This window comes from Taurulus bubalis (genome assembly GCF_910589615.1).
Source record: "Taurulus bubalis genome assembly, chromosome: 5".
NCBI lineage: Eukaryota > Metazoa > Chordata > Actinopteri > Perciformes > Cottidae > Taurulus > Taurulus bubalis.
The window spans coordinates 6,374,622-6,394,036 of NC_136593.1; the positions used below are offsets into that span (position 1 = coordinate 6,374,622).

The 19,415-nt window shown below is 43.2% G+C and overlaps 1 protein-coding gene across 1 annotated transcript; it reads left to right on the top strand.

Moving 5' to 3' along the window:
- Positions 1-5,112: 5,112 nt before the first annotated feature.
- ece1 (endothelin converting enzyme 1) lies at positions 5,113-19,094 on the top strand. Its single transcript, XM_079218383.1, has 18 exons — positions 5,113-5,293; positions 7,355-7,493; positions 9,064-9,276; positions 9,389-9,513; positions 9,625-9,771; positions 10,084-10,149; positions 10,459-10,647; positions 10,866-11,008; positions 12,019-12,133; positions 14,989-15,099; positions 15,195-15,293; positions 15,467-15,544; positions 15,670-15,773; positions 16,068-16,178; positions 16,562-16,629; positions 16,746-16,936; positions 17,417-17,512; positions 18,124-19,094. The coding sequence occupies exons 1-18, from the start codon at positions 5,165-5,167 to the stop codon at positions 18,298-18,300; spliced, it is 2,301 nt and encodes a 766-aa protein (XP_079074509.1). The 5' UTR covers positions 5,113-5,164; the 3' UTR covers positions 18,301-19,094.
- Positions 19,095-19,415: the final 321 nt, after the last annotated feature.

Sequence of the window (19,415 nt, forward strand, 5' to 3'; positions counted from 1 at the left end):
GGGTGATGGATTGGTTTAATAACATCATGCGGCCCTGGTTGCTCTGTGCTCGGGGAGCTCGGGTTTACCCTGCTGCAGTTATTCATTACCTAGGTGTGATCGTGAGTGTTCTGCTGGGCGCCATAACAACAGCAGGAACAGGTAATCTCTTGTTATCTGACTGTGCCGGGGCGGCTGGAAATCTCAAATGTGCCACTCCTTTTTAAAACCCTGAAATAAAGTCCAAAGTAAGAGCTCTTAATTAAATAACCCCAGTTCTTTTTAAATATATCATTTTATATATATGGAATAAATAGAGAGTATAAAGTATAGTGAGAGGCTCGCAGATCTTGTGCACGGTCGGCTGTGATGCCGAGACCTGACTGGGTGATATTTGATCGTTGCACATACGTCAGAGTACCTGAAACGTGCAGAGAGGAATCACTTGAGAGTCCCGTCAGCCAGGAATGTGGAGAATGTCAGAGCTGCAGCCTGCATGTTCATAACCATGTGAGAGTAAACGCAAGCTCTTTATTGTTATTTTGGTGGTTGTTCAAAGCGACGGTGCACGTGCGCGACTAAAAATACACCAAAAAGTGTTGTGATTCTGGTAAACGTCCCCTCGGCTTAGTGTAACAATCCTGCTCCAGAGCGCGGGGGACAAGGGGGGGCTGATTTGTCGACACTTTATCGGTGTGTTTTCCTCTGAAGGAAAAGTCCCAGGGCTGCCGGGGGGGAAAAAAGAAGACATTTCCCAGTGCCGTCCTGGCGTCAGAGGTCAGGAGCCGAAGCCTGAGACAACGTTTGTCTTATCGGGGACCTTCAGGCCGAAACCCAAGGCGGGGGTGGGGGACCGAACACTAAATAGATAAAGAGTGTTGAAACTAAAGCAGCTGTATTTATTTATTTATAAATGTCTTCAAGCCGCATTTGAGCGCTTGCTTGATCTTGTTTTGTAGCGAGAAGTGTGGTCTTGTTTACGTTTTGGCACCGTGGTATTTGTGGAATGTGTTCCCGTTGTGGTGATTCACAAGAAGAAGAAAGAGTAAACTGATTGGCTTTGAGGAAGTTTGCAATCTGCGTCATCTCTAATGGCACATTAGAGATGACGCAGATTGCAAACTTCCCCCTTTTTATGGCTCATAAAGTGAGATTCACGAGAACTCAAGAGCAGAAGTTGTATTTCAACAGAAACATGACTCCAATCACAGAGGTCACCTGACTTCTCTCACAGGATACGAGGCTTAGATTTTCTCTTCTATTTGTTTTTGCAAAATCGGCTCACGTCATACAAATATCACCTGCAGCCTCCTCCCCAGTTCCAAACTGTCACCCTGGATGCCGCAGTACGTTGCATCACCCAATCCTCAAACACAAGCATGCTCCAGTTATTCCTGGAGGAATGCCCCCCATCCACCCTTGCACTACAAATAATCATCTGGTTTTTTTTCGCGGGATCAGTGACGAATTACTGACGCAGGATTGTGGTTCACAGCCTCGCTCAAAAGGCCGCGGCCCCGCGTCCCTTCCCTCATTCCGTGGGCTCGCGCTTGGGAAGACCTCTGGCCTCGCCCGAAGACTATTATTACGAGTCTCGCATCGTTTGGTCATTTCAAAATGGCGCCGAAGTTGCCATTCGCCGTGACCTCCAGAGAGTCGGGTCATCAGTAGGGATGGGGTATCGCAATTTGTTTTGTTGCATTTGCCGCACTACGCGTTGCACGAATCTTTTTTTTTTTTTTTGCGAAATACAGGAAGGAAGCACCGGAACCGGTTTTCGGTACCCAACCCTAGTCAACAGCAGATGAGAGCGCTCAGTTGTTTTTACAGATTGCGGTTATTCGAAACAGATATTCGTACCATTGCAGCAAGTTACATGTCGTCTTTTGTATTTTCTTGTTTCACAATAATGTGAATATGGGAAATCATGAATCTGGGACAAAACTTGTGCCTGCTATTAGTCACCAGATATCATTTAACAGTGAAGGAAAGGCAGTGTCACTGTTTTGGCTCGGTAGGGTCACCCTGTGTGGCAACATGTGCGCGCACGTCTGCACGGACTGCAATGCCAGGAAAGTCTTCAAAAACAACGATTGTGTGCTGAGGAATGTGTGTATGTGTGCGCGTGACAGCAACACAGGTCTCTGCCAGCAGATACAGACGTTTGTTGCTCTGCATTGTGGGCCGCGAGGTCCACCGCATGATTTAATCAGGGATACTTTTTGGCGTGTACTACTTTTGTGTGGTGAAATTCAGTAATTCACAAGACGTCTTTTGTCTTCCCGTAAAGACCCATTTTTGTCGTGTTTTTTTAATTTATTTTTAAGCAGGACAGGGGATCTTTAGGGAGATAGCAGGTCAACAGTACATACACCATAGAAGGGTTTTAAAGTTTCATGAGCCGTGATTATCCTCAAGGTCACAAAAGTTTCAGCAGGGGGCGACGACTCTGGTTAAGTAGAAAATAACTCTACTTCTCACTTGGTTTATTACCTCAGTAAAGGTTTTAAACATGCGCTCATGGTCTAAATCGCTAGTTTCAGGTCTTTTTCAATTCAGCTTTCTGTTGCAAATGATGGTCCCATTTAGAGTAAAATGACCGTAAAGCAGGGTATGCTTAAGGGGCGGGGCTACCTTGTGATTGACAGGTTGCTAACACAGAGTTATCCGGTCTGGTTCAAACCTTTAACAGAGTATTTCACTTCATAAAAGTTCATTTAAACTTTTATTTTTGGTTTCATAAAAAGCTTTTCTGCAGTGTTTGGTTGTACTTCGCTCCACTCTCGCTCTCTTGGTTGCAAAAAGCCAAGCTGGCCAATCCCAAACTCAAAGCTTCAAAATGGCAGTATCGGAAAAACCCAAGACTTATCCTCAAAGTATTTACTCTGGCAAGAAGAGGCTCGGTTACACAGAGAATATAGCACAGCGTTATAAAGACAGTTTAGGGGGGTTTTATCGGAATATTCTGCTTTGGCATTTACAAACAAAGGAGTACTTATCAGCGTAACATTTAAACATAAGTCCTTTATTCATCACCAGAGAAGAGGATCTGTATGCTACTGAAACAGCTGGTGCATAAACCACAAGTCTCACAATGCTGTCCTTGATAGTTTTCTCAATAAAAACCTATAAAACAGTTGACCTTCATAAGAATATAAGATACTCATAAGAATAACAACTTCCCATAATATGGCAATATCTTCACCCTGGCTTTAAAAGGGAGCCAGCTACAGCCTCTTAAAGACAGCAATGCTGCCGGGTCTCAGAGGGTTAAATGGAACAGCTGTAATTCAGTGTGTGTGTGTGTTTGTGTGTAGAGGGAGAGAAACGTCAATACCCCCATTAGGCTTCCAGCTGTAGGTCATTCAAAGCCATTTATGTAATTGAACGTGTCCTCCAAAGAATTGGTGGCCTCTTACTTCCTCCCCCTCCTGTCTGTCTCTCTGCATCTCTCATCACTTTAGTCCTCCATCTTTTGTCCCAACAGTCCTCCTCATAAGCCGTTAATGTGGCTTGGCTGGCAGGGTGTGCTGGGTTTGACGGAGTAAAGAAAAAACACATGGCGCAGGAGTTTCAGTTCCCTCCCCCGCGGATGTTGCCGATTGGTTAACGGGAATCTGGTTTGCCGGGAATTCCGTGGAACGCTTGTGGCAAGAACATGATTTTTCCACTTGTGACATGTTTACGTGGAACGAGCGGGGAAATAAAATAAAGCGAGGATCTGCTGCTGGGTCGCCTCCTGGATGTGTTTAGGAGAAACTCCAATCTGTCTTCGTCGAGTAAACATTTATACTCAGTCGCTGGTCTGCCTCGCGCTCAGCGGACGTTAACGTGGAAAATTAAGAGAGAGAAATCAGTCAGGAGTTGCTTCTACATCACCATGTATATAGCAATCGGTCTGGGCTCTGTCTGGTTCGTCTTTTCCCTTCACAGGCCTGAGAACCAGATGTGGATGTGTTTAGGGAGCCTCTTTTTGTTTCCATTAAGGACCTCCATCTACTAATGTGTGAAATAGCATTTGGTTTCTTTTAATAATAATAAGAAGTAATTTGTCTCACCGTATCAATTGAATGCTATTTGCCATTTGAGGGTTGGCTTATAGATGAAAAATAATACTTTTGTACAGTATTCATTGGCTGATTCTTCAATCAGAACTAGTGATTAACAGTGACAAGTTCATTTTGGTGTGTGTTTAATTTATGATGGGTTATATTTATGTGTGCGTATATATAAATATATATTTATGTTAGTATAATTTAATTTAAAAACATGCTTTACAGACTCAAGAATGTCAAGTTTTTCATCTTAATTGGATTTAGTCCTGTGTGGATATAATTTATTCGACTGTGTGCCTGTAACTTATCATACATGTTTTAAATGCCTTTGGTTACGCTTCCACTCTCTTTGTGTTTAATGAGTAAACTCTTTTAATAGCAGTGTTTGTATTTTGTGTCGGTGGCCGTGTGGGTGAGGGGTTTAACTGCTATCGGGTAACGGTTGCCACGGGCAGCGACTACAAGCAGGAGGAGGAGGAGGAAGAGGAGGTGTTTTTTTACGGGCTCCTCCCCTTGAGTGTATCACATCCTATAGAAAAAGACGCAGGGTGTAAACTACAACTGGGAAGCTCCCTCTCAAATCTAAGTGAAACCACATTGGGGAATGCTCTGTTACGCACACATACACACAGTTACACATTCACTCCCACACACACCGCCCTCAGTCACGTTAAGTCGCTCAAGTCAGCGCTCCTTCCTGTTTTCCACTAGTTCCGCCGCCTCTCTCGTGCCGTGTTTGCATAGACCGGGCTGAGCAGGAAGTCCATGGGAGGAAAGAAAGGTTTGCCCAGGAAGAGCCGCACTGTTGAAAGAGGAAGAGAGGACCCACAGGGAGATCTCACAAGGGCTTTCATAAGGAAGTTTGTGTGTGTGTTGTGACGTCTGACACCGTCTGTCGGAACGCCATGGGGGCTGTGAGAGGTGTCGTTGGGGTTGAGCGCAGCAGAGAAGTGTGTTTGGAAGGAGAGGACTGACGGTTGTTGGAGTGGACGCGCTCCAACCAGATAACCTCCCCGATGGGTTTTAGAGGGGAAACCCGACCCCGCAGCCTCAGACGCTGCTGAGGAATAGACAACAAACCGTCTCTCGCGCACACTCGTCGGTGTCCGAGAGGACGGACTGGAAGGAACATGGAAGCACTGAGAGAGTCTTTTCTGCATTTGACTTTTCAGATGTCAACGTATAAGAGAGCCACGCTGGACGAGGAGGACCTGGTGGACTCCACCAGCGACGACATCTACCCATCGTCGCCCATGCAGGTAAACGTGCAGACACCCGGTTTAAATACTGTCATTATTATTATTATTACACAGAAGACAAAAAGTGCAATACAAACCTCTTAGGGATGCACACCTAGTGTAAAATATCACCGCTGTCATGCTAAAATCGAACAAAAAAAAAAGGATCACACATCCAGCTTAGCTCACGAGACGCACAGGTAAAAAAAAAAGTAAATTATTTCGCAGTATCAGCTCAACATTGGTCCGAACATCAAATTCTACGCGATTTAACGTCGACTTGGGGACTGCTTGTGATATCGCATGCAGTCGCTCCTCGTCTTCTCGTTGAAACGAAACATGTTTCTCTGAACCGACCTGCGAGACAGATGCTTCGTGGATGTTTCATATTTGCTTCACTGCTAATGCAGAACATGCATCCAGGATAACTTGCTAGCTGGGAGAGCAGGTGGATGGAAAGCATTGATGTTCCTAACTTTTGTGCTTTTGATTTACATGATTTTCTTTTCAGTCCGTACGTATTTGTCAGTGTCTGGTTTATGTCCAGTTTATGAATCGGATGAACGACAAGTCCAGCTTTTTGTTTCTGCAGATCTGTATCTAGTTTAGTTGACACATACACAATTCAAAAACTTTGACCGGAGGCCAACACTTGTAACTTTAAGACCTCAATAATCATTAGTTATATATTCAGGAATTCCCCTTGAGATCACAATCTCTTTCATACAAGTGACCTGCAAATAGATTACATCACACACCCACAAGCACACTAATTAAATGTTAGAGCATTTTGGCCTGAATCTTCATGTTGAAACGGCGGACTGTACACATCAACACACACAATCCTGATTTTGAGTCACGTAACTGCTGATTGATGAATTGTTTCACACCTTTTTCTGTTCGGATCTGTAATTTATGGTTTGCAGAAGGAACGCTACACAAAAACAGTTTGCTCTGGGAACGTTTTTATGCTGTGAGCGCTCTTTTATTGACCGTTCTGCAGCTGAGATCCTTCAGTGCAGTCATTCCTCGCAAACTTTGTTTGACCAAAAGTTTACCTGAAGAGCTTCAACAGTGGTTGAATTAAAGCTTCTGACATAATCCTGCCATCATCATTTTGCCGTGGTGTTCAGGGTAATGAAATGTGGTTTTCGATGAGCTCCAGATGGAAAGCGCACCGCCTTGGCAGTGTGATTTTCTCAGTTTAGGTCCAAACCAACCCAACGCGCTGAGCTCCAGGGATTAAGCACCCACTGTGGCTTTGGCGTCGGATTTGGCCACATTAAATATCGACTGTTGATCTCTCATCCAAGCTAATAGCGGTAAATCGGATCCTTATATATACACTTCAGGGGTAATTGACTTCCACAGGATGCATGTGAGGTCCAAGATCTGGCATTTATTTACAGAAGGGATACTCAAAGGAGTGCTAAATGCGCCCTGTAGAAGATTTGCAAGTGGCCCTTTTGGAATCGTTCCTGTAGGAAATAAACTCCCTTGGCAGCCTCAGCTGAAGCAACAAGCAGAAGGAAACGTGTAGGAGCCGGGTGTTCTGGGTAAAGGTCCTCTACACCGATCGTTGATTAAATCTAATGTTCAGCCAGTGACCACAAAGTTTGGACTTTCCTGGACCTTCTTCATTCTTTCATGTGGATTCTTCTCTCATTGGCGTTGCAGAAGAATAACCATTAACGTGACACCGTTGTCCCTGGCTGACTCTTTCGTTGCACTCGCTCATTGTTTGCAGGTGAACCGCAGACGTGGCTCAACAGGATTATTGTGTCTTCTCCCAATCTAGGGCAAAAGGGAAAATCTCCTCCTCCCTGTTAAACTAGACGTGAGGGAACAATAGAAGAATGGTTAACCTTTTTTCTGTGTGGGAGGGTTTGAAAGCATCGCGATAGAGACGCCATTGTGCTTAGAAACCAACCCCGTCATCAAATCCCTGAGAAGCTGTTTGAATGTAGGCTGCATTTTCCACACTATTAAGAGTCATGTTTGTCTTTTATGAATGCTCAACCTCTTGAAAATGGTCATGTGGGTGAAATGAGTGCATGTTAAAGTTTCTTTTTGTGTGCGCAGGTGACTCTTCTGCACGGCCGAGGCCCCACATGTTGGGCAGACCGGACCCAGACGGAGAGGAGGCTGCTGTTGGCAGTGTGTGTCGTGTCTGTGGGCCTGTTCATATCGCTCATCGCAACTGGGGTCCTCTACAAACAGAGTGAGTTTTGAACAATTTCCAAAAAAGAAGAAGAATTTGAAATGAAAAGACACAAACAAAAGGAGGAACGCTTAAGCATTTAGGGAAATGCGTCTATTTGCTTATTTTGCCGTCAGCTGGTTGAAAACATTGATACCACTCATGTCTGTTTATTAAATATGAAGCTAGCTGGTTAGTTTAGCTTGGAATGAATACTTGCAACAGTTGGAAACAAACTAAACTGAAAAAATTCCACCTATCAGCTCCCATAAAGCTCTCAAATTAACATATTACCTTGCATTTGTTTCTATGGCAAGAATGATGAATTTTGTTACATTTTGAAAAAGAGCCGGGCTAGCTGTTCCATCCGTCTTCATGCTAAGCTAACTGGCTTTAGCTTCACTGAAATGGCAGCTACCTTTTTTTTGTTCATAGCGAAAAATGAAAGAGGTTGTCTCTATAAAAAAACAAGTCAGTCCACATTCATTCACAAGGGGCTCAGGATTTTTCTCATGTATCTACCCAGCTTAAAAACGACAGGAGCGGTACAATTTAATAAAGTACATGTGGTTCATATTTTTTTATAAACCAAGGCCACACCTTCAGCTAAGCTGCCTAAAAACAACTCTAAATCTCTCCCTTGAGCTTGTTCATTATGGGAAAAGGGAGGGATTTATCATCACATCCAGGCGGCGGCTCATCTGTGCCGGTTTCCTCACATTTGCCACGGGAAACCAACAACCACTTCCTCCCATTCAGAACCGCATGTCAGGTCACACTTTGAAATAATAAAAGGAACAGGGATGAATTCTCCTCGGGGTGCTAACCTCATCGCTGCTCGTAACTTTGTCTCTGTCTCCGTTTCATACCTTATATGGGCAGAGGGGGAAAGTCTGTACAGTAAGTCGAGGCTTTAAGGAGCCGAGTTGTTCCCCTGCAGCTGCACTTGCACTTCTCTAAACACTGTTTACTTCTTAGTTCTTTAAATAATCCACACAACACACAAAAGGAGCCACGGCATCGATCTACGGGCCAGTTAAATACACTTCACTTAAACTTTCATTTACAAGAATGTAGATTAATTCACCCAGAACCCTGAACCTGCATATATCCAGTCTGCTTATTAGTCATACATTTACATAATAAGTCGGCGGGAGATCACGTGTAATGCTGCCTCCGACGAAGACAAGATCATCAAGCTTTGCTTTTCAGAGATTATTTATGAAGGATCTTTCACGAGGACAGATATTCCCTTCGGGCTGTTTATCTTGGCTGTTACTTCTTGTAAAATAATAGTTTCCAGATGGTCTGAAGCTTGCATATATTTGGATGTCCTATCACGACATATTTTCAGACTACCACACTGTTCCTGAAAAACCGAGGGTTTAAAAGTGAACTGTCTATGAGTGATGAGAAAAAAGTGAATCTCTCTCTCTTCTGCATTTTGTTACCATTTCTCTATAAAATATATAAACAACATTATATGTAAGCTATTCTGCAATAAAGTATATTATTAAAAAAATAATATTAAAGTAAAGTAGTATTAAAAAGGCAAGAAAAATGAATTCATTTCAAGTCTTTTCTCCTGCAGCTCACCCGGGCCTGTGCCTAAGCGAGTCGTGCATTACTGTGGCCAGTGCGGTCATGGGAGCCCTGGACCGATCCGTCGACCCCTGCCACGACTTCTACAACTTTGCCTGTGGGGGCTGGGTGAAGAACAACCCCCTTCCTGAGGGCAAGTCCCGCTGGGGACCTTTCAGCAACCTGTGGGAGCACAACATGCTTGAGATGAAGCATTTATTAGGTAGGAGTCCTGGTTTGAGTCGGTGTCCTCAGCTGCCTTCACTCGGAGACAAAAGCGTCAATGTTTCTTTCTCCGGGTCTCTCAATCTTGTGTTTTTGTTTTGTGTGTGCAGAAAACACAACGATGAAAGGTCTGAGTAAGGCTGAGGAAAAGGCCCAGCACTACTATCATGCCTGCATGAACGAGGCCAAGATAGAAGAGTTGGGAGCTCAGCCACTCCAGGAGCTCATCAACCAGGTTTGCTGACTTCCCATAGCGGTCACGCATTCATCATTTCAATCCTTCATTTCTTTTAAGAGAAACCCTTCCAGTCTCTTGAGTGTGCGCCTAAACGCCGACCCGTTTCAGATCGGAGGATGGGCGCTGACGGGACCCTGGCACAAGGACAACTTCCAGGCAGTGTTGCGTATGGTGTCTGCCAGCTATCGCACCTCGCCTTTCTTCACCGTGTTCGTCAGCACCGACTCCAAAAACTCCAACAGTAACATCATCCAGGTGAGCAGATCGGACCATTTTACACACATGCATTTATCTAAAATCATAAGCACGCCAGAAAGTGCTTCTTCTGCCTTTTTTTTTTTTTTCATTATTACACCAAATTCCCTCCAACACGCATTTGCAGGCTTCCTTCGGCGACAATGCACTCATTATCTCGGTAGTCTTGGTTTCACACAGACCGCAAAAGGCACAGATATGATCTTCAGCAAGCTTCTGCTTTGAGCTAGCATGCAGGAATGAAAACAAAAGGTCGTTTGTGAGGGTGGAAACGGAAGCTGAAGTCTTTTTTTATGTTTCTTTTGACTCTAGGTGGATCAGTCCAGCTTGGGTCTACCTTCACGGGATTACTACCTCAACAAAACAGCCAATGAAAAGGTACTGCAGGGCGACTTGTTGCTTTCACAGTGGGTAAACGCGTCCAGAGTTGGACTCTAAAAAGCAAAAGACATTGAAGCTTGAGTCAGGTCATCATATCGAGATCTGGATTTTTTTTTTTTCCCAAATGACAGACTCGTTGCTGATGTTTGCAAAGAAAGTCAATAAATACTTAAAAGGGAAATATTTCATCTTCAGGGGAAAACAAACTCTGCATAGTTGCTTGATGTTGGTTTAGGATTACTTTCCTAATTGAATTTTAACACACATGCACACACCTTTACCCGGCTGCCCACTGGGACTCTGCAGTACCTGACGGCATACGTCAACTTCCTGATGGAGTTGGGGGTTCTCCTGGGGGGCTCCGAGGAGACGTCTCGGACGCTGATGGAGGAGATCGTGGACTTTGAAACCACCCTGGCCAACATCACAGTCCCTCAGGAGGAGAGGAGAGACGAGGAGCTCATCTACCACAAGATGGAGGCCAAGGATCTGACGGTAAGAGTCCGCCGGTTCTGATCCGCCAAATAAAACATTATACAACACTTGATACTGATACTTTTAGTCATGGCTGCTCCGGCCATGTACCAAAGGAAGTGAAAAGCTATGTTGTGTGAAAATGTAAATGTAAAGCTTCAGGATGTGGAACTCTGAAGGAACACTTCACATCTGTGTCTCAGTATTGGTTTGTGTGTGTTTTATCTGTGTCTTTGCAGACTCTGGTCCCTGCAGTAGACTGGATGCCTTATCTCACCGAAGTGTTTGCTCCTGTGCCGCTCAACGAGTCAGAGCCGGTGGTTGTTTATGCCAAAGAATACCTCCAGCAAGTTTCTGAGCTCATAACCAAAACAAATAAAAGGTCAGATACTTTTTTTTTTTTTTAAGCCTTGATGCTCGATATGTTCACCCTACGAGCAACGAAGCGTGGCCAGCTACTTTGTCGCTGAGTCACAGTTGAAGTGTCGCTCGAGTGCTTGTTGACTTAGTTATGTCCTTTTAAATAGCACTGGGAACCTTTGGGGCATTTATTTTTAATGGAGCATAACTGGTTGGAACAAACATGTGATTGGTTCTCACATCATCGCGTCATCGGAGGGCTGAAAGAAAGTTCAACTCGGCTCAACTTTGATTTGTAGCGCGTTGCACAACGTCAAGTGTCGAGCCAAAGTTGCTCTCTAACAAAGATGACTCATTACGAGCTCCGCCAAGGGTTTGAAATGGTAAACACTTCCTGTCTCCGAACAAGAAGTCGTTTATGGGTTCCTCGTCTCCTCAGTGGGCGTGGTCATGGTGTGTGTGCGTCTCCAGCCGCCCACCTCGTTTGAAAATGTTCTGAACGTTATGTGGAAAGATATAAGCAGATTGTTTTGTATCTGTCTCGTGTATCAGATAATTACACAGCTAACAGCTATATTTAGAAAAGTAGCTAGCATCAGCTCAGCAGTGTGTTGGTGAAACAGAACGGTCTTGAACAAGGTACATTTTCTCCTGATATGTGTTGTCGTCAGAAAAATGCAGAATGTTCCGACAATATGTGGCTCGTGGAAAATGTGACTTTGGTGACAATTGAACAAAAGAATGGGTCATAATCTGTGTTCACGTTCATTTCTGCCATTGGAGTTAATAGACTCGGGACCTGCCGCTATTCTCGTCTCCTTTCTGGACCCTCTCTGGTTGGCTTGTAGCTCCTTCCATGGAAAAAGACTTGCATCCTGTTGCTGCGGTGCTCGTGGTGTGAACACAGCATAATATAGTGCAAGTTGTGTGCTACTGTGTCTGTGTGTGTTTACACTGTCAATACAATAAGCACTTGCATAAATCCCCCCACTGAAAGGCACAATTGTAAAAACATTTTTTTTTTTTTTTCAGCCTACTCAACAACTACATGATAATGAAGGTGGTGAGGAAGATGGGCTCCATTTTGGACCAAAGGTTTCAGGACGCAGAGCAGCGCTTCCTTGAGGTCATGTACGGAACAAAGAAGGTGAGTGACGACTTTTTATTTTATTTTTACAGTCACCATAATCCAGCATGACACGGATGGATTTAAACACAGAGGTGGGATTAAGCAGAAAAAAACAAAACTCATTCTCATCTAGATAATGTATTTGTGGCATGTTTGTGAACTGGATACAAATATCCATGTTGCTGTTTTTATCATTGGCTTTTTTTTAAACTTTTTAGTCGTCAGAGGAAATGGCCCAAAGCTTTTTTTCACGTGATCTCTTGTTCTTGTGTGTGAGACACTCACAGACGAATCATTTTTTTCTTCTTTACTGAACGCAAACACATGGAAATGAAGACACATTTTCCGTGTTATGACAAGACTGTGAAAGAACTGTAAACGATAAGTCGCCAACCTGCTTCCTCCCTGGTTTCCTTATTTAGGGTAAGAAATCTGCTCAGCACAGCTACTTTTCTGCTGGCCTAAATGTGCAACTGTTGTAGAGCAGCGGTGTGGGAGACCCGTGCTGCTACATTAGAAAAATATGGAGTCAAAGATACTCCGACTCTCGACAACAAGTATACATTAAATTGTCGAGGCAGCGAGTTTGACTGCGGCAGCTCCGGGGACTCCGGCCCTTATCTGACCAAGATCCTGTTCCCTCGGCCTTGTTTTCCACCGGGGTCAAGCTGCAATAACAAATCCAAAACTATCTATGTGTGTCTTTTTGTGCGTCCGTTTTACGTGACAGCTCAGCCGAGTCTCGGGTTTTTTTCATCGCATTTTACAACATGCTGTTGCTCGCTCAGAACACGCCTCATTTCCTCAACGCAACCTTGTTTCCGCTCTTTCTATGTACATGCTTCCCCATATGTCCTTGTCCTTCCTTTCCCCTGATAATAACTCTTGTCATATAGGGGCTGTCTTTTTTTTTCTTTCTTCACATGCAGTCAATTCATTAGCTGGTTGAGTGTGAGAATTGAGATTATACAAAGCATTGTTTTAAGATAGATGGAGGCAGGTTGTTGAAAATGGATATTATGTATAAATGGCATAAATCTTCTATCACGACGTAGGTTATTTTAACCATTGACATACATTAGTCTGTATGAAATATCCACATGGTAAAGTATTGTGATGTGTACTTCACGCACACATACTTTGCAAATGAAAATATTGAAAATTTGATTATTTCCTCATTTTATTAAGAATTTAACAGCAAAATGGACAAAGCAGTTTGATGTGAAAAACTGAATCCTCCAGCAGTTAAAAACAAAAATCTGACTAAAACAATAGTTTAGTTTTAATTTAACTATGCTGCGTTATTCCAATAAGAATAATTATTGTGTTTCGGCAGTTGAACCATACATCTGAATGAATATAGACAGTCCTGCTCAGTTTATTTTATATTTCACATCAGATTTTCTGAGAATTCTGAGCGAGTATGTGCTTATCAATTTAGACAACGTAATTGTGCGTCACGACATCCTGATATATGATTTAATCATGATTTTGATTCCACTGAAAGACGATAAATTGTTACCCAGCCCTGTTTATTAATTAATTTATTTATAAGCAAAATGCCAAATTTTTAAAATTTATAAAATAGCTACATGTTTTACCACATATGTAACAGATCAAAGGCTACTCTAGTCTCATTGGGTAAATGACACTTGAAGCAGTGCCATGAATCGAATCTTCCCTTTGCATGTTAGGTTGCGACTCTTTTCCTGCTGAAGTCTCTCCCCTCTGTTATTCATTTTCTAGTGTTTTGCCGGTCGACTGGCTTGCATTGCTTCAGTTTTGAGTGTAGACGGCATGCGGGGTGTCCTGCTTGTTTCCATTTTGTCTAGACAAAAGAAAAACACCCCACAGTCCTTAAGAGGGAACATTGTATCTCTCGGCCCACAAAGAGATAACGGCTCAGCTTTGTCTCAAAAACACTGAGCTCAGAGGTCACAGCCACTTCCTCTCGTTTGTGTCGATTTTGATTTGCGAGAAGAATCTTCAACAAAATAGCTCATCAGTGTTCTACTTTATTGGATTTAGGTCTATTTTATGTTTAAAAAAAAAAACAGTGATGGATAAATGTAAAGTTCTATGTGCCGCGTATATCCCAAAAGCCTGAAAGCTGATATAGTTTTGTATTTATATCTTAAAAATGTATTTCTTACATTTTGAAAATTCTCCTCCAGCAGGACAACAACCAATAGAGTGCAGGTCACATATCTGGTTGTATCCCAGCATGCACTGGGCATGAAGCAGGAAGAGATTGGCCAAACAGTCACAGGGCTTTGCAGGAGGAATAGCGGCCTATATAGTGTTTAGTTTTTCTACTAAGACAACGCAGTCTACTGTTTAAGCCCCTTTCCCTCTGGACAAAAACCCCACTAAACATCTGGCTTTTGTCTCGAGTGGGAAAGTTTACAATCGGGATTCATTCCCGGGGAAAATGACTGCAGTAGCTACGGGTATTTATCCTCTCCAGCGCCAATCAGCGGAGATATAATGTGGACACGCTGAAGTGAATATATGATAAGTAAAATTAACTTGGACGATTATTACAATTTATTAACATACAAAAAAATACAATTTAATATGCTCTCCTCAAAGCCACAGGACTCCAGTGAGATAAAACTAAACTAACTTAGTTATTAGTCTTTCCACTGTTCCAACAATCGGCAATTCTGGTTTGAGAGTTTGAAGGAGACTGAATAAGTAACTGATATAAAAGTAAAAGTAGCCACCGTGACTGTTCTCCCTCGGCTGAACGATACAAGTCCACCCACGTTCTGCGGCGTTTGTCAGAAAATCCAATTCCAAATAGACTGATGTTCTCTGACGAGTGAGGATGCGTCTTTCTCTTAACATGCCTTGATGTGTTGACTTTGCAGAGCTGCACTCCGCGCTGGAAGCTGTGCGTCAGCGACACGGACAGCGCCCTGGGCTTCGCTCTGGGAGCCATGTTTGTCAAATCCACCTTTGCTGAGGACAGCAAGGCTATTGTACGCATTTCAGACACACATACGCACACACACGCAATAAATCTACTCCTGCTGTGCGAGTTAATAGATGACTCTGACTGTCTTTTGTGCCTCAGGCTGAAGATATGGTTGGGGACATTAAATGGGCGTTTGAGGACAGCCTGAAGGACGTGAGCTGGATGGACGCGGAGACAAAAAAAGCAGCAAAAGAAAAGGTGGGACAAAGATGTTGTGTGTTTCTTTTCCCAGGAAGTTTCCCTGCTGCGGCTCCATGGAGACATTACCATCTGAATGAGTTGTGTGTTGAAGTGACTGAGAAATACAGCACTGCCACCTGGTGTGAAAATGTGTCTTCTACAGTTTATTTTATTTTTTATTTGTGTCACAGGCAGATGCAATATACAACATGGTCGGATATCCAGAGTTCATCATGAACGGCACGCGGCTGGACAAAGTGTTCAATGATGTAGGTAAATGTGGAAGTGAATTATACGTCCTAACCGTCCTGCCACTATTTTATTTGTCGCATAATCTCTCACCAAAACATTGAACTTTTTTTTAACCATCGCTTCTGATTCCTCTCTCTTTTAGTTCGAGGTTGTGTCGGAGCTTTACTTCCAGAACGTCATGCAGTACTACAACTTCTCGGCCAGAGTGACCGCAGACCAGCTGAGGAAAACTCCCAACAGAAACCAGTGAGTTGACCCTCATCCTCCACCGCCCCCGCTCGCCAAAGAGGAGGCTGCACGCTCCAACGGGGACACATTCCCTTTACGCTGACTCGGCAGAATACCGCTGATGTCCACAAATGTTCCCAGGCAACAAACTTCTCTCCGCTGAAGCGATCCTTGTCTCTAATTAGGGGGGAGGGGACAGGCGAGGGTTCCCATGCCTTTTTCAAATTGGATCTGCACCGACACAGCCGAGCGGGCCGGATCGATTATATGAATTTGTTGATGTTCAACCTCACTGCTGTTGTTTTTTTGCAGGTGGAGCATGACCCCTCCGACCGTGAACGCATATTACAACCCAACCAAGAATGAGATGGTTCTGCCGGCAGGAATTCTTCAGGCTCCGTTTTACAGTCGTTCCTGGCCTAAGTAGGTCTCACTTCAAGGCTACTGAATCATGTCTGATGGGTTTTATTAGAATGGAAAACAAGTGGAACATTGTCTTTAGTGTCCAAATCCCCAAAAATAGCCGCATAGATTAAAGATTGTATTAAAACACCACTGAAGTATAAAAAAAACAGTTTTATCCACATCTACACTGTGGATATCCTGTAACTTCATTATCAATAGAAAATGCCATTTTGTTGGACTCCATTGCTTCATTATATTTCAATACTCAGTGTGATGTGATTCTATTTGAATTGCTGAACAAATCAAAGATGTGTGTGCGTCGTTGACGTTGTGATTGATGATTTTTTTACAGGTACGATTCACGTACATTTTCAAAACGTATTATCTTTTATGTTTTTCAGAGCTCTTAACTTCGGTGGAATTGGAGTCGTCATGGGACACGAACTGACTCATGCTTTTGACGACCAAGGTTGGTTAAAAAAAAATACGTTTTCCATTTTACGTTGAATATAGCCTGATCCGTCCGACGCAAAATGATTGATTGTGGCAGATAATACAGTAATATTTCACACTTCAAATCAAAAGGGAGGGAATACGACAAGGACGGAAACCTGCGTCCCTGGTGGAAGAACTCTTCAGTGGAGGCCTTCAAGAAGCAGACGCAGTGCATGGTGGAGCAGTACGGAAACTACAGCATCAACAAGGAGCCGCTGAATGGGAAGCACACCCTGGGAGAGAACATCGCCGACAACGGTGGACTCAAGGCTGCCTACAAGGTGGGACGAGGGTTCTCTGTACGCGGTTAAACCATCGGGAGGAGGGGGAGTCTGTCACCGATGTAGAAAAACTTTAGGCCTCTTGCGTTTCCTACGTTGTCAGATTCTGCAGTCTGCAAGGTCAGGAAACGATCACGTAGCCCTGGCATTAATCCAGCGGATTAGTTTGTTCCTTCGAGGCCGTTGCGGGTCACATCCATTCCTCTGTCTTGGAAAAAGCAGTTTGTCTGGTTCGCAGCAGAGGCTGGAAATGCAACAGGTGGTTACGAGTGGCCTTGTCAGCCTCTGGTTACTTCTTCACATGCTCGCATTCTTTCCATGCAATGCGAAAGGTCATAAGCTGAAGAGGGAGAAACAACACTGTGGAGGACCTAAAGTGGATCTTCTATTTCCTGTCTGTCTATATCAGTAAACACTTTAAGGGCAAAAAAACCAGTGACTGCGTGTGTGTGTGTAACATGATCATTTGTTGCTTCAAAGGCTTATGCGAACTGGATCAAAAAGAACGGCGAGGAGGCCACACTACCTGCCCTGGGAATGACGAACAATCAGCTGTTTTTTGTAGGATTTGCCCAGGTTTGTGTCCATCTTATTCATTCTCGATTACTTGTTTAAACTGTCTACATACTAATACGTACGTAAATATCCCCGACAGACATGTTTTTGCTGATCTGGTTTTACAGACGTCAACGCCCTCTTGGAAAAATGTGAATATATATATATAGTTGTTCATTTCCAAAGTTTGAACTGCTGGACACAAGATGTCTTCTCCTGCTTCACTGAGAAGTTAACTGTCAGTGTTTTGCACCCTGGACACTTTAAGTTTCCATCTCCCACTTGTATAAGTTGCATACCGGACTGCGATTGTCTCCTAACTAGTTAAAAATCCTGCTTATGTGGTCGCGTGTTCACATTCGAGGTGAGCACAGAGAAACTTTCCTCCTCCAGCAAATGAATGTGAAGAAAGAAGTCTTCTAGTGTCGTGCTGCACAGTGAGGCTCAAACAGTAAAGGAACAAGTAGAAAAACCCCTTTTTTATCAGAATAAAACAAGTCTTTACTGGAAAAAATGTAAAATACATGACTTAAAAATACTTAAGAGCTGTAATGACAAAACAAGAAATCACTTTATAGTTCTTGAAGAATCGTGTAAATTGTGTGTCTCTTTGTCCTTTGTGATCGCTGCAGGTTTGGTGCTCCGTCAGGACCCCCGAGAGCTCACATGAAGGCGTCGTCACAGATCCTCACAGTCCATCACGATTTCGAGTCATCGGCACCATCTCCAATTCACAAGAGTTCTCGCAGCACTTTGGCTGCAAAGCAGACGCTCCCATGAACCCCAAACACAAGTGTGAGCTTTGGTGATGCCTCACTGCTGTTTAATCAGCGGGGAGTGAAATGGACGTTTTTTTTGGGGAGAACACACTGACACAGTCTCTCCAGACGGGGCAACGCAAGAACCACTGAAACTCCGACTGCCTCGCCACTGCTTCCAGGACAAAATGCCCATGCTGAGGATTGCAATCTTCAGTGCTGCTTCTCATGGATTGTTGATTTTGGCAAAACTGCTTGCCCTAACTTCTGAAGTTAAACGTTGCTATGAATGCGCACTGGAAACCCAGCAAATGGTTACGGAAAATGGGGGAACCACTCTCCAATTCTGTGAACTGCTTTGTTTGTCATAATGTGACACATATTTTAATTTTTCCTGTAACTCTTCACTGTGCTTGGATATGCTCCCATTGATTTTTTTTTTTTATTGCATTTTATTTATGTTCACAATTCTTTTTTTTAACCTGATGGAAAATCGATATGGACAGTTTTTTAAATCTGTTAATTAAGAATGCTATGAATGTGTTTCAGTACTCAAGCAGCCGTTTGTACTTGAACCGTTGCAATATTTCAGAAACACTTTGTGCACCATTTGGTCAAACTGTTACGTTTTATAGAGATATTGACGTGATATCTGTCAAGGGGGAAATCAGAAAACATCCGAATCAGAAACAGAATGGAGGAACCGAGACTTTCACAGCAATACATTTAAGTTTAAACAATTTTTTCACTCAGAATTTGGTCATGTAGGCCAATCCACAATGTGCCATACCTGTTTTAATGAATAAGAGTTTGTCACAAATTATTTTGTATAGTAAAACCAGTCTTAAAACATTTGTCTCCTCAATTTGTTCATTTGATTGGCATATATATATTACACACACACACACACACTTTTGTTTGACAGAGATGTATCTTACTGTAATTAGCCAATTACAGTAAATTTAATGGGACATTCCTTCGGGGATTTGCAGCTGCGAAGCAGGCAGAAGAACAATAGATGGCGCTAATAACACACAAATATATGTTGTAGTTCTGCAGCTGGTGCAGATTGGACCATAATTTTATTGAAAAAAAAATGGTGTGAAGGATTACACAATTTACTATAAATTAACTATAAATTACTATAAACATGTGCGCAATTTTAC